The sequence below is a fragment of the Heterodontus francisci genome, chromosome 37 (assembly GCF_036365525.1).
Source record: "Heterodontus francisci isolate sHetFra1 chromosome 37, sHetFra1.hap1, whole genome shotgun sequence".
NCBI lineage: Eukaryota > Metazoa > Chordata > Chondrichthyes > Heterodontiformes > Heterodontidae > Heterodontus > Heterodontus francisci.
In genome coordinates this window covers 25,508,568-25,524,894 of record NC_090407.1, presented here as the reverse complement: position 1 = coordinate 25,524,894, position 16,327 = coordinate 25,508,568, and the positions used below count along the sequence as shown (strand labels likewise).

Genomic DNA, 16,327 nt, shown 5'->3' with positions numbered 1-16,327 from the left:
CAGATGAAGTTCAATACAGAGAAATGTGAAGTCATTCATTTTGGTAGGAAGAACATGGAGAGACAATATAACAAAAGGGTACAGCTTTAAAGCAGTTGCAGGAGCAGGGAGACCTGGGGGTATATGTGCATAAGTCATTGAAGGTGGCTGGACAGGTTTAAGAGAGCATTTCAGAAATAAGACAGTATCCTGGGCTTTATTAATAGGGGCATAGAGTACAAGAGCAAGGAGGTTATGTTAAACTTGTAGAAAACATTAGTTTTGCCTCAGCTGGAGTATTGCGTCCAGTTCTGGGCGCCGCACTAAGATCAAGTGTAAGACACTGGAGAGAGTACAGAGAAGATTCACAAGAATGGTTCCATGGATGAGGAACTTCAGGTATGAAGACAGATTGGAGAAGTTGGGACTGTTTTCCTTGGGGAAGAGAAGGCTGAGAGTAGATTTGATAGAGGTATTCAAAATCATGAGGGGTCTGGACAGAGTGAATAGGGAAAAACTGTTCCCACTCGTGAAAGGATCGAGAATGAGAGAGCACAGATTTAAAGTGATTGGCAAAAGTGATATGATGAAAAACTTCTTTACGCAGCGAGTGGTTAGGATCTGGAATGCACTGCCTGACTGTGCGGTGGGGGCAGGTTCAATTGAGGTATTCAGAAGAGAATTAGACTGTTATCTGAAAAGGAAGAATGTGCAGGGTTACGGGGAGAAGGCAGGGCATTAGAAGAATTGCTCATTCGGTGCAGACACGATGGGCCCAATGGCCTCCTTCTGCGTTGCAACAATTCGGTGAATTCTGTGATTCTGTAAAATACACATGCAAAATTGGAGAGAAGCAATTGGCATTGGTGCCTGTACTGAGCAGTGAGTGTTTGTGACAATCAATATCATTGGGTGTGGGTTCAGCTAGTTACAAACTCCATCCTAAAAATTCAGTATCTACTCCCTGGCCCAGAATCAGAGTCACTACAGGCCGCTGCACCAAAATCCTGGCAACTACCCAACAACACAGTGAGTGTACATACACCACATGGATTGCAGCAGGTCAAGGAAGTGGCTCACCACTACCTTCTCTAAGGCAACTAGGGATATACAATAAATGCGAACCTCGCTAGCAATGCCCACATCCTAAGAATACATTAAAATAAACAAGAAATGGATTAATGATATGCATTGTCTGTAAGTGCTGCATCTGTACACACTCTTGATAAAAGCTTCAAATAGGAGGAATAAAATTACAGAATCACTGCCCCTCAACACCCTTGGTTACTCCAACTGAAGTCCAGGGATAGTCCAAACTGTGAAGCTGATTGATAATTCATCCAACAATTCTGCGATCCCTATCCTGAAAATGCTAACTCATAATGGCCTATAGTTCCACAGGTACTGGACATTCTTCAGTGCCTCATCAATGCCCATTTTTCATGTATGAACAGTGTGTAGGCAGGCTTTCTGCTGTCTGAAATTCAATAACCTGTTTACATCTATATTATAAGTCTCAACATTTAAACAAAAGGACCCTGCTCCCTTCAAATCACCTTTTCTCCAATGCCAGCAAGTTCTGCTCTGCGAGTCTCTCTTCAGAAATTACACACAGCACAGGAATAGAAAATGTTTCAATTACTTGATGAGAAGCCTGCCAATCAAAGAGCAAGACATACCTATGAGTGGCCTTGTCAGATTGCTGTCCCTCCAATGCACTGCAGGAACAAATGTAAAGATGTTCACACTATGCAGAGATTGCCACTAGATTATGCTGTCTTATAACTTCCTAACAAAAATATCTAATGTTTGGCAATAAAGTTCAAGCTTAATGAGTTTGTAGAATTACCAGGTAGCTGGCACAAGCCAACAGAAGTGGACGAGTTCAGTTGTAAGACAAAGAACAATCCAGGATAAAATGTAGCTGTAGGTGTCTCTATCTCTTGCGTGTGTGGGCTCTCCCTACCTTGTGATTCAATAAATTAATTCCTAACAGCACCACCATTATCATCCAGTTTTTAAAAATATGTTTGTTGGGGTGGGGGCAATGAAGGACTCCTATGCCCCATTAGAGTGACAGCGCCACATATTAACAAGTCCATGTTTTCAGCAATAAAAAAAATGAATGTATTGAGTGCTCCAGTAATCTGCACCATCTTCTGATTATAGTTTGCTTCTTTTCTGTTGAAATGACTGGTTTGTGTATCTTTTCTCTGTTCTGTTGCAGCTTATAACTCACTCTTCCTGCTAAGAGATTAGAAACAGCTGAAATCAAAGATAGAGAAAAAAGTTCTTGCTGACTAATGCTGCATTCATGTTGCAGAGTTGTTTCTTGGAAGTGCTCCAGGCAGTATAGAAACTGCCCATTTATAATGCAGGATGGATTATGAAGCACTGAATGCTGCCTTTCACAATTGTTTTGTTAAGGAAGACACAGTACAGGCCAGTGGGAGCAAAACTACTTTCCCAGCCAGTACAGTGTACGAGTCAGCACTTTAGCTGCTCATGCTATGCTGCCAGCATGCTTAGGTTGTTGCTTGAAGCAACAATGCCAGAAGCTTTGGCTAACATGACGCTTATTGGTATATTGTGCCTAATGTGAACCTCACTTACCCTGGCATTTTTTGCTAATTGCAAAGTAAATACGATCCAAGTAGTGAACACTGGAAACACTTTTTTGTGCTTTGGGTAGTATAACGGTGTGCAATTAAAAGCTAGAACAAAAACAAATGTCCCACAAACGTTGACAGCTGAAAGCATTAGAAAAATCAGGAGTAACTGCATTGTTGCATTAACAATAAACTTTTCATAGCCAATGCTTTGCCCTGCAACCCTGCTTCATTAAGTAATGGTTGGTTCTTCATAATTCTGCATTCAAGGGTCAAATTTCTAGGTGATAAGACTGTGAGAGTTTCATAGGCTACAGTGATGCATCAAAGTTTGCCATTGTTATACTCTGTGGATTAATGCACTTGACCTGGTTGAATCATTAATAATTCTTATGGTGCTGCTCCAATCATTATTTGTAGAGGAAACTTCTCGGGATGCTATAGACATTGACTTGGTGAAGGGCAAACTCTTCCACTTCCAATGGTTTGCATGGCGTGGACTGCACTGAGCCCAGAAGCAGAAGAAGTGGGCTTTGTCTGCAGCCTGACAAACAGGACTGCAAATATTCCATGATTGCAAGATACAGGTGTGTAGTATCTGTTGGTAACAGTAGTTACTTGTGATTGGGCAACATGGTGGTCCATCTCTCACAATAGATATTGATTTGGTCTTTTTGGTGCTGAAGATAACATACCATGTGTAATTCTAGTTATATCCACATCCAGTGATTAGTCGGCAACTATTCAGTGGAGTGCAGAGGCAGCACATGGGATGGCTGCTAAGCATGCTAATGAGGGTCTACAACACAAGTTCTGTGACAATGCAAATGTTCATCTATCATGGGAATAAGAGTAGCCCATTTAGCAGATCGAGCCTGTTCTGCCATTCAATGAGATCATGACTGATCTACAAACCAAGTCTATATACCTGCCTTTGCCCCATATCCCTTGCTACCTGCAGCTAACAAAAATCTTCCAATCTCAGTTTTAAAAGTAACAACTGATCTAGCACGAATTGCCGTTTGCAGAAGAGAGTTCCAAATTTCCACCATCCATTGCGCGAAGTGCTTCATAATTCCACTCCTGAAAGGTCTGGCTCTAATTTTTAGACCATGCCTCTTAGTCCTAGATGCCCCAACTAGTTAGTGGTAATAGTTTTCCCCAATCTATCTGATCCCTTTATTAACTTGAAAACTTTGATTAAATCACCCATATCTGTCTACATTCCAGGGAATAGAATCCTAGTTTTATTTTATTCTGTCCTCGTAGCTTGAAGCATGACCTAGTGTTTGTAATGAAATCATGTCTGCAGTTCAAGCAAGCTTCAGGAACCTAACAAGCCATATTTTACTCCAGTCTCTTGAAGAAGTGACATGTAAAAGCTAGTGTATGACTCCAGGCTATGGATGTTTGCTGCATTACTGCAATACAACAGCATGGTAGATATGGCATTACAACCCACGCTGTAATGAACTATCCACCATTAGTTTTTGAAGCATTTCAAATATAAAACCACATCTTCCTTGCAAACTATACTTGTGTTCTGCCATATAGATCCCACAAGATCTGTTCCAGTTATAACTATTGAACCATGTGCATTATATGAATTTAAAAGGTCAGATCTGAGGATGCCTGAATTTTCACTGACACACTGCAGCACAGCACCAACTATTCATTTACTTGTTATGAATGGCATTGATTAATGCATGGTTTACTTTTCTTCTCTGTAAAAAGATATTTTTTAATTGCTGTGATTTTCATCTACTGTTCAGTTATTCATGTTGTACATGTATGTTCTCTTCATTCATCAGGTTGGGGGATAATAATGAGCGACCATGTGAGCTCTTCCCATGAGTCACTTTCCAGCTCTATCCCTGAGGGGGTTCTGCTGTAACAAGAGTTAACAAAAATAACTTCCATTATCCCCACCCCTGCCCCATGTTTCTCTGAAAGGCAATGCACAGCATGCAGAAAAACCAAAAAAAGCCCTCTATTTATTTCCTTTCCTGAAGATTGTGACTCTTACTGCAGTATAATTTCACGTGCCAATCCAGGCCATTAACCAAGTGCCTGTACCACTTGGGTGCCTTGATGACGAGCATCAATAGGATATTTTGCCACAGAGGGAATCACAGACAAGCCCAATCCCATACTTACCCAACATCCATTTTCAAGAATGGTCAATGGAACATGATTAGGATGGGGAAATGCTGGCTTTTTTTTTTTACTCTTCAACAAAGAGGTGGTGAGGCTGACTCTCAATACACCACAAAATGTTGTAACCTATTTCAGCCAGAACCCCCACCAATGTTTCAGCTCAAACCCATGAATGCATATAAAGGGAAGGCGTTTATAATGAAGTTCGACTAGATTATTTGGATACCGGGAAAGCTTAGAACCTACCCTCACTGGAGGGTGCGATGGCACTATCATCCCATTCCAGATTAGTGGAGGTGACAGAGTTGAATGAATTGAGTGAGAGGCTGTCGGAACCATGCACAGAGTTGGGCAGGCGCTCTTCAAAGTCCAGCAAGTGCTGCGGCTTGTAATATTCTGGCATATATGGAGCCAGGTCCAGGTAGGGAACATCCTAGAATTAGAGGAACAAACAAAAGTACAAGGTGAATGGGCAGTGACCAGGAAGTTACAAGTAAACTTTAACAGTGATGTTACTGTGAAGATCCAATATAAAAACAATTTCCTTATTGGTAAAACCTACTCTTCCATCCTCTGTATACCTCAGCCTGTTTTTAAAAAAAGATAAACAGGCTCTCCAAAATTTGTAAGTAGCTCAGAAGTGTTAGCATCTCGAAATTAGTGCAGAATGCATTAGAGGCTGTTCAGAATATAAAAATATGGACTGAAACATTTTTCACTTCCATCAGACTTGGGCCTTTCACAGACTGTGTACAATCCACTTTATCACTGATATTGTCACTCTCACAGGAGAGAAGGTTTGTGAACTTTCTCCCTCTACCCCTCCCAAAAAGTAAACCAGGCAAAATTCCAAAATAATTATCATTGCGACTTATAGGTCCATTTGTTTTCTGGACCTGATGTTCACTTGGTTTGGCAGCTCAGGGCTAAATTTACTTTTACATTGTGCAAGACCTATGCAATTGATGTTGGCTATTGATGCCTGTGTGTCAGAGCCAGCCACAGTCCAAAAGTAACTAAAGTCAACTGCCAAGAAAAAAAAAAGGTTAAAACTGGCCTTAGTGAATCTTGGCACGATTACATTCAGTTTGCAGCTGGCTGTGTGGACCTCTACAATGGAAGCCAGCACCACCAGCAAGAGTCTGAGCACAAATAGATATTGGTACATTTTTACGTCCACATGAAATCTATTCCACATTTCGACTCATACAATCACACAGAACAGAAGAGGGTCAATCAGCCCCTTGTGCCTGTACTGGCTCTTTAAAACTGCTATCCAGTAATTCCATGTCCCTGCTCCTTCCCTATAGCCCTGCAAACTTAAAACTGAGGAAAATATTTTTCAGTCTCTTGCTGAAGGCTCATTAATTTTATATACTTGTCCTTCAGTCCTGCTCTCTCAGGCCAAGTTAAATTATCTATTTACATCTATTCCTTTCAGCATTTAAAAAACCTGGACCACATCATTTAAAGAAGGCTTGTTCCTTACCAGTTCCAACTCAAATCGGATAAATTCCAGGCCAGAAACTAGTGTGAGGAAGAGGGTCAGGTGATCATGACTGCAGACTAGGGCATTCCTTAGGGTTTGGGAGAAACAAGACAGTAAGAAAGATATCACATGTCTACAAGACCATGGCCTATTTATAATGTATTTCTTTTTGTTATCTTACAGGTATAGGGTCTTGCCTTGGATATTCTTTCAGGTACAGTAGAACTCATCACTTGGTAAGAAGCTTGAGTAATTTAATTGAGGACTACCCACTTAACTACACAAATTTGAAAAAGTAACATTTTTGCAAGTATTTTCCGTATAAAAATCACAAAACATGGAAATGTAGAAATATAAATTTTCTATGTTGGAGTTAAAAAGATGCAGTAAATCAGGTCATCTCAGTTCTTTATTTTTCTTCCATTTTATGCTTTGAAACTGTAGCTCAAGACATTAACCCATTTAGAAAAATGTATGCAATCCTCACATTCTCATCAGGGTAATTCCTCCAGATTTGGGGACTGTTTTAAGAATAAACAGAGTTGTATACACGTTCAAGATCCACCTCGTCCTGCGAGACTGGGGACAGTGGAGACGGGGAGCTAAGGGTTTATGATATTGGGGAGCTCATCTTTGTGCTCATTTACTCCCCTACCTTGTGAAATGATTTGGTGATCTCTCTAACATCCCCTTATAGCTCTTGATATGACATCTTGCTGCCAGATGGCAGTAATTTTATTGTGTTGTGAGCAGTCTGGCTTTGTACCTCAGATGAACCCTAACCTTGTCGTTATACACACTATCACTTTATGTGGTCACCAACTTTAGCAAGGGTCTTGCATTTATCCAATGCAAGTATTTTTGACACATTCTTCTGCTCTGAGTCCATCCTTATGTTACAACCCTGAACACTGTCATTATTCATGCAATTCTGGATATTTCTTAAAAAGTTTTTAAAAATTGCCAGCTGAAGGCTACTTGAGAGCAGACATCTTGTGTCAAATTTCCCTTGCAATGATATCAAAACTTCACTCTGTTGGGAGGACAGAAGGAGTTCTGTATAACAATCTACCACCTCATTCCATTACCCCCTTTCACTCTTCCACCCTTCTCACTGCAGCACTGTTTTAGGCTGTTGCACCAGATTACATACAACATGTGGTTGCATTCCTGTACTGTACTCCCACAGGCTGGTGGCTTGTCAATCATCCATTCTAGATTAACGTGCTGCAAGTTTTGATAATTCCACTTGCTCAGACGGAGTTGGACTTACTTGAAGTAGTACTTATGAAGCAGGTTCTGATTTTCCCAGAATAACCTCAAGTAGCTCTCCAGAGAATTCTCATTTAATGCAAGGTACAGCCAGGCTCGACCTGAGGAGGGGGAAAAAGGACAAATGAAATGTGAAAAAGGAATCAGCTGCGACAACACTAGCGCCACTGCATCAGGCCTTAGTCCTTCTGGGGTGAAGAGTGTAAAATCAGCCATGGTTCCTGTTTCTGATCACTAACCAGTGACTTATAAAAAGTGCTGCGTGTGAGCATTATGTGACAATAGGATCAGACTCAGCAGTGATGGCCCAATGATAGAATAATGTGGTGTGTATGTGGGCAGCAGGGATTGGGGTGGGATAGTGGTGGGGAAAAGGGAGTTGAAGAGGAGGATGAAAACTGAGCAGGAAACAAAAACATAATTACAAAGTAAATAATTTCAATTTATTTTTAAACCAAAAGGGTACAAACTCAAATTCATGATGCAGATTAGATGCATATCTGGAGTGTGATACTTACTGCGTCCGAGGTTAGTGGCCACATGCTGCAGTACCTCAATCTGCTTCACTGCTTCGCTGCGTGTAAAATGCACAACCAACACCCAGTACCCGAAGGAAATATCCTGCAAACTGAATAGGGAAAGATCAAGACAGTAATCAGCAGCACAACACAAACTCAATAGATACATAACTGCCAGAGCTCAATTCCGAGTGCAAGTCACTGACACGTTACGCAGTGGAAATAACTGAATAGTGCACTCAGTATGTATGCCTGGTTTTCTCTCACTCTATTTATGTAAAGCTGATAATTGTTTTTCCCATGTGGTTATAAGATAATTCAGACACTCCAATTGAATAATAGATCATACAATTGCATGTGTGTTTTAACTGGCTGTGTAGCTAGTAAAAATTCAGATTGCAGTGGTTGATCATATTTTGCACCTGTGGATTATGGTTGGCTTTTGTCAATGATATGGAACAATCCAAAATTCCTACACATTACTCGCTGTAGCCCAACACAAATTAGATGAGTTGCTGATTAAAATTTTTTTTCCTAAAGACTGATTAAATTATGAACCAGAAAGGAAAATACTTTTAATATTGGGGTTTTGACACTGTTGATTATTACCATTGCATTCCTGCAAAATTGACTGAAATTTTTTTTTTTAAATAAACTTTTCATAAGTTTTACATTCTTTCCCATTTCTCAGTCCCGCTTTAATTTATGTGGAGAAGTTAACCTGGGCTAGAGTCTCATAGGACAGCCATGGGCCTTTTTGGAGTAAATAGCAAGTTTTTCACAAATTGCATTCACTGAAGTTTCTGAGTTTGAAATTTGCCCCACGAGCGAGGACTGAAATGACCCGCACAGGGACTTAATTGGATGAGGTGTGGAGATGTTTGGATGCTAATGTTGGAACTCCTTAAACAGGAACAGAGGTGAAAGTTCAAGGTCACATACTGCCCCACGAGATCGAGGTACTGTATGGCTAGATACAGTGAAATCCCAAACAAGTGTCAGGAGAGGGAGAACCAGGATTTGGGGCGGGGGTCTGAAAGACTAAAGTGACAAACAGCTGAAAGTTGTAAATGTGCAGAAAACCAAGTATTTTACCCAATGGCATTTATTTTTTCTTGAACTTTCTTTTCCTTTGCTACATTTCAGGGGTTAAAACAGATCCTCCGAAAATTAATTACATTTAAAAAGGGCAGCACATCTCATTAAGCCAGTATATTCACTCCTGGAACCAAATCATGCATGATGAAACAGTGCCCTTAATTCGGCTAACAATTTCAATGTAACCTTATTTATTTGCTTGCTTTGTACTAAAAGTAGTCAAGTAAGATAATTATTTAATTTTAAATGTTAGCAAAATGCTGCCATTATTATTTGGGTATGATAGTACATATAAAGTCATATTCTGGTTTATAGGGAGTAAGGACTTGCTTTTGGGAATAGTCTCAGATACTAAACACAAGAGAAGTGGAGTAAAGCTTATAACACAACAGTAACCTTACCTGACAAAGCAATAGTGACTGCACATCAAAAATAGTTCATTGGATGTCAGGTGCTTTGGGATGTCATAAAAGACGTGATTATGTGCTATTAAATTCTTTCTTACCCATAGAGCAGGGCATGGTCCAGGTGCTCACACAGCCTCTGCAGAACCTTGTCATGGTTTCGAATCGCTGGTGTCTCATCCTCACAGGCAGCGAAGTAACCTTGGATCTTGGGTGAGGGGAAAAAGAGAAAATAACTACTCTTTATACTAACCCTGAACACCCGAGTGAGCATTTCTATTCCTAATATTGGGGAACATTTGGAATGGGTATTAAATGCAGGACCTTTGATCTTTAGGAACACACACTCAAAGTTAACTTTAAAATCACACTTTTGGTCTCCCCATGAACTAGCAATGAAGGAGAAGCACGTGTGCACAATAGTCATTACAAACTGACCACTGTGTGTCTATGCTGTGCAATTCTATTGCTATATCAACTAGTGATATCATGACATGCCAAATCTATCTGGAACAGGGCTGCATTTGTGATCATGGTACAAAGGAGCATGCCTTAAACATAGACAGCGAGACCAGTAACACATAAGATCCAAGAAACAGGTCTTCCCAACTTCTGGGTCAACAAAATCTGGCAGCCTTACCTTCATCTATGGAAGCCAGTGGCCAAAGAACAATATAGCAGTAAAATTTTAGACTCATTTCACCTCAAGTGATGGATCAGATCTCTCTTGCATGTAGCCCATTTGACTTGCAAGTCCCCCGATTCCCAGTGACTCCAGTTTTGCTCAGGCGCCTTGATGCCATACTCGGTCAAATGTTGCCTTGATGTCAAGGGCAGTCACTCTTGCCTCACCTCTGGAGTTCAGCTCTTTTGTCCAAGTTTGGACCAAGGCTGTAATGAGGCCAGGAGCGGAGTGGTCTTGGCGGAACCCAAACTGAGTATCAGTGAGCAGGTTATTCCTGAGCAAGTATCGCTTGATGGCACTGTTGCAACCCCTTCCATCACTTTGCTGATAATCCAGAATAGATTGATAGGATGGTAATTGGCCGGGTTGGATTTGTCCTGCTTTTTGCGCATAAGACATATTTGGACAATTTTCCACATTGCTGGGTAAATGCCAGTGTTGTAGCTGTACTGGAACAGCTTGGCTAGGGGCGCAGCTAGTTCTGCAGCACAAGTCTTCAGTACTATTGCTGGAATGTCGTCAGGGTCCATAGCCTTTGCAGTATCCAGTGCCTTCAGTTGTTTGATATCACACGGAGTGAATCAGATTGGCTGAAGACTGGCATCTGTGATGCTGGGGTCCTCAGGAGGAGGCCGCGATGGATCATCCACTCAGCACTTCTGACTGAAGATGGATGCAAATGCTTCAGCTTTGTCTTCTGCTTTGATGTGCTGGGCTCCCCCATCGTTGAGGATGGGGATGTTTGTGGAGCTACCTCCTCCTGTCAGTTGTTTAATTGTCCACCACTATTGGGTGTGGATGTGGCAGGACTGCAGAGCTTAGATCTGATCCATTGGTTGTGGGATCGCTTCGCCCTGTCAATTGTATGCTGCTTCTGTTTGGCATGCAAGTAGTCCTGTGTTGTAGCTTCACCAGGCTGACACCTCATTTTTAGGTATGCCTGGTGCTGCTCCTGTGGCATTCCCTCCTGCCAGGCTTGAGCCAAGATCAGTCCCCTGGCTTGATGGTCATGGTAGAGTGGGGGAGATGCTGGGCCATGAGGTTACAGATTGTGGTTGAATACAATTTTGCTGCTGCTGATGGGCCAAAGCGCCTCATGGATGCCCAGTTTTGAGTTGCTAGATCTGTTCAAAATCTATCCCATTTAGCATGGTGGTAGTGCCACCCCCCCTTTACACCCCTTCCACCACCTCCCCCCCCGTCCCCTTCCCTGCTCCACCCTCTCAGCTCACCCCCTCACAACCCCGTCCCAGCCCGCCCCCCCTCGCACCATCTTCACCCCGCACCCCCTTCCCCCACCCCCTCCCTCTACCCCTCCCCCTTGCATCCCCTCCTCCCACCGGCACCATCCTACACCTGTGTAGGGGCCCCAACAACCCCACTGCCTTGTGGGCGTCTCGGGAGAGACCAAGGCTAAGGGAGTAAACCCTAACAGATAATCCAGAGCGGAACCCCGTAGGCGGTCATGTGTCACCTTTGGCATGTTTCCGGCAGTTCCTGCAGCCATACTGGTGCCAAACGTCGTGTCCTGCATTCCTTTGGACCCCACCAGAAAGGCCGAGAGGGGGGTTTTGACGACTGGGCAACTCTCAACCTCCATAAATTTGCCCAGGCATGCGCCATGGAGAGGTCACTCCATAGTTGCCTCACAGCGACTAAAACAACACGGAAGGCAGCAGTTACGGGTTATAAGTCCAGATAAATTGGCGTAGAAACTGGGCGCCACGGGTTGCCTTTGTCGGTGGGAGAGGTCATTGCACCTCACTGGACAGCTACCGCCCGCCTCAAACCGGGCAGCCCCCGGTCAATAAGGTTCTGTCCCGCCACAGTCTGCCTGCTTCAATGGGTGCTTGGAGCTCAGGGTCATTGCCCGAAAGGTGGACTGATACACCGCACCAAACAACATGAAAAAAGGAAAGAAGGTACCAGCCCTTCGCTTTGCAAGCTGGAACGTCAGAACTATGTGTCCTGGCCTGTCGGAAGACCTTACACAAATCAACGATTCTCGGAAGACCGCCATCATTAACAACGAGCTCAGTAGATTCAAAGTGGACATTGCAGCACTTCAGGAGACTCGCCTCCCCGCGAGTGGCTCTCTAGCAGAGCAAGACTACACCTTCTTCTGGCAGGGCAGGGATCCTGAAGAACCAAGACAGCATGGAGTGGGCTTCGCCATCAGAAACTCCTTGCTCAGCATGATAGAGCCTCCCTCAAATGGCTCGGAACGCATACTGTCCATCCGACTGCTCACCACCTCTGGTCCAGTACACCTACTCAGCATCTATGCTCCAACACTCTGCTCCCCACCTGAAGCTAAAGACCAGTTCCATGAACAACTCCATATCATTAGCAGCACCCCCAACACCGAACACCTATTCCTGCTGGGGGACTTTAATGCCAGAGTTGGGGCCGACCATGACTCATGGCCCTCCTGCCTTGGGCGCTATGGCGTTGGAAGGATGAATGAGAACGGGCAGAGACTGCTTGAGTTGTGTACCCATCATAACCTCTGCATCACCAACTCGTTCTTTCACACTAAACCCTGTCACCAGGTTTCATGGAGGCACCCAAGATCACGTCGTTGGCACCAGCTAGACCTCATTGTCACAAGGCGAGCCGCCTTAAACAGTGTTCAAATCACACGCAGCTTCCACAGTGCGGACTGCGACACCGACCACTCCCTGGTGTGCAGCAAGGTTAGACTCAGACCAAAGAAGTTGCATCATTCCAAGCAGAAGGGCCACCCGCGCATCAACACGAGCAGAATTTCTCACCCACAGCTGTTACAAAAATTTCTAAATTCACTTGTAACAGCCCTTCAAAACACTCCCACAGGGGATGCTGAGACCAAGTGGGCCCACATCAGAGACGCCATCTATGAGTCAGCTTTGACCACCTACGGCAAAAATGCGAAGAGAAATGCAGACTGGTTTCAATCTCACATTGAACAGCTGGAACCTGTCATTGCCGCTAAGCGCATTGCACTGTTGAACTACAAGAAAGCCCCCAGCGATTTAACATCCGCAGCACTTAAAGCAGCCAGAAGTACTGCACAAAGAACAGCTAGGCGTTGCGCAAACGACTACTGGCAACACCTATGCAGTCATATTCAGCTGGCCTCAGACACCGGAAACATCAGAGGAATGTATGATGGCATGAAGAGAGCTCTTGGGCCAACCATCAAGAAGATCGCCCCCCTCAAATCTAAATCGGGGGACATAATCACTGACCAACACAAACAGATGGACCGCTGGGTTGAGCACTACCTAGAACTGTACTCCAGGGAGAATGCTGTCACTGAGACTGCCCTCAATGCAGCCCAGCCTCTACCAGTCATGGATGAGCTGGACATACAGCCAACCAAATCGGAACTCAGTGATGCCATTGATTCTCTAGCCAGCGGAAAAGCCCCTGGGAAGGACAGCATTACCCCTGAAATAATCAAGAGTGCCAAGCCTGCTATACTCTCAGCACTACATGAACTGCTATGCCTGTGCTGGGACGAGGGAGCAGTACCCCAGGACATACGCGATGCCAATATCATCACCCTCTATAAAAACAAAGGTGACCGCGGTGACTGCAACAACTACCGTGGAATCTCCCTGCTCAGCATAGTGGGGAAAGTCTTTGCTCGAGTCGCTCTGAACAGGCTCCAGAAGCTGGCCGAGCGCGTCTACCCTGAGGCACAGTGTGGCTTTCGTGCAGAGAGATCAACCATTGACATGCTGTTCTCCCTTCGTCAGATACAGGAGAAATGCCGTGAACAACAGATGCCCCTCTACATTGCTTTCATTGATCTCACCAAAGCCTTTGACCTCGTCAGCAGACGTGGTCTCTTCAGACTACTAGAAAAGATCGGATGTCCACCAAAGCTACTAAGTATCATCACCTCATTCCATGACAATATGAAAGGCACAATTCAACATGGTGGCTCCTCATCAGAGCCCTTTCCTATCCTGAGTGGTGTGAAACAGGGCTGTGTTCTCGCACCCACACTTTTTGGGATTTTCTTCTGCCTGCTGCTTTCACATGCGTTCAAATCCTCTGAAGAAGGAATTTTCCTCCACACAAGATCAGGGGGCAGGTTGTTCAACCTTGCCCGTCTAAGAGCGAAGTCCAAAGTACGGAAAGTCCTCATCAGAGAACTCCTCTTTGCTGACGATGCTGCTTTAACATCTCACACTGAAGAGTGCCTGCAGAGTCTCATCGACAGGTTTGCGGCTGCCTGCAAAGAATTTGGCCTAACCATCAGCCTCAAGAAAACAAACATCATGGGGCAGGACGTCAGAAATGCTCCATCCATCAATATTGGCGATCACGCTCTGGAAATGGTTCAAGAGTTCACCTACCTAGGCTCAACTATCACCAGTAACCTGTCTCTAGATGCAGAAATCAACAAGTGCATGGGTAAGGCTTCCACTGCTATGTCCAGACTGGCCAAGAGAGTGTGGGAAAATGGCGCACTGACACGGAACACAAAAGTCCGAGTGTATCAGGCCTGTGTCCTCAGTATCTTGCTCTACGGCAGCGAGGCCTGGACAACGTATGCCAGCCAAGAGCGACGTCTCAATTCATTCCATCTTCGCGGCCTTCGGAGAATACTTGGCATCAGGTGGCAGGACTATATCTCCAACACAGAAGTCCTTGAAGCGGCCAACACCCCCAGCTTATACACACTACTGAGTCAGCGGCGCTTGAGATGGCTTGGCCATGTGAGCCGCATGGAAGATGGCAGGATCCCCAAAGACACATTGTACAGCGAGCTCGCCACTGGTATCAGACCCACCGGCCGTCCATGTCTCCGCTATAAAGACGTCTGCAAACGCGACATGAAATCGTGTGACATTGATCACAAGTCGTGGGAGTCAGTTGCCAGCATTCGCCAGAGCTGGCGGGCAGCCATAAAGACAGGGCTAAATTGTGGCGAGTCGAAGAGACTTAGTAGTTGGCAGGAAAAAAGACAGAGGCGCAAGGGGAGAGCCAACTGTGCAACAGCCCCGACAAACAAATTTCTCTGCAGCACCTGTGGAAGAGCCTGTCACTCCAGAATTGGCCTTTATAGCCACTCCAGGCGCTGCTTCACAAACCACTGACCACCTCCAGGCGCGTATCCATTGTCTCTTGAGATAAGGAGGCCCAAAGAAAGAAGAAGTGCCACTCAACACAATGGAGGGTACCCTGAGTGTGAAGACGGACTTTGGCTGCACAAGGACTGCGTGGTGGTCACTTCTACCACCAATGTCATGGACAGATGCATCTGCGACAGATTGGTGAGGGTGTCTGCGTGGGTTTTCGCCGGGTGCTCTGGTTTCCTCCCACATCCAAAAGACTTGCAGGTGATAGGTAAATTGGCCGTTGTAAATTCCCCATAGTGTAGGGAGGTGATAGGGAATATGGGATTACTGTAGGGTTAGTATAAATGGGTGGTTGTTGGTCGGCACAGACTCGGTGGGCCGAAGGGCCTGTTTCAGTGCTATATCTCTAAATAAATAAAAATAAAAATAATTTTGTACACCTCAATTAAGTCACCCCTCAGCCTCTTCTGTTCTAAGGAAAACAATCCTAGCCAATCTTTCCTCATAGCTGCCACTTTCAAGTCCTGGCAACATTCTTGTAAATCTCCTTTGAACTCTCTCCAGCGCAATTATGTCCTTCCTGTAATGTGGTGACCAGAACTGTATGCAATACTCCAGCTGTGGCCTAACCAGCGTGTTATACAGTTCCAGCATTACATCCCTGCTTTTGTATTCTATACTTTGGCCAATAAAGGAAAGCATTCTATATGCCTTCTTCACCACTCTATCTACCTGTCCTGCCACCTTCAGGGACCTGTGGACATGTACTCTGGGGTCTCTCACTTCTTCTACCCCTCTCAATATCCTCCCATTTACTGTGTATTCCCTTGCTTTGTTTGCCCTCCCCAAATGCATTACTTCACACTTCTCCGGATTGAATTCTATTTGCCACTTTTCCGTCCACTCAACCAAACCATTGATATTTTTCTGGAGTCTACAACGATCCTCTCCACTATCAACTACACGGCTAATTTTTGAGTCATCTGCAAATTTCCCAATCATGCCTCCCACATTTAAGGCAAATCATTAACATATACCACA

General features: G+C 44.4%; 1 protein-coding gene across 1 annotated transcript in view; it reads right to left on the bottom strand.

Annotated features, from left to right (window-relative positions):
* plekhm2 (pleckstrin homology domain containing, family M (with RUN domain) member 2) overlaps window positions 1–16,327 on the bottom strand; it is a 67,035-nt gene that overhangs the window by 39,466 nt on the left and 11,242 nt on the right. Inside the window, 5 exon segments of the mRNA XM_068017368.1 lie at window positions 4,992–5,178; window positions 6,235–6,322; window positions 7,508–7,607; window positions 8,025–8,134; window positions 9,628–9,734. Of these exon segments, the coding sequence (XP_067873469.1) occupies window positions 4,992–5,178; window positions 6,235–6,322; window positions 7,508–7,607; window positions 8,025–8,134; window positions 9,628–9,734 (592 nt within the window).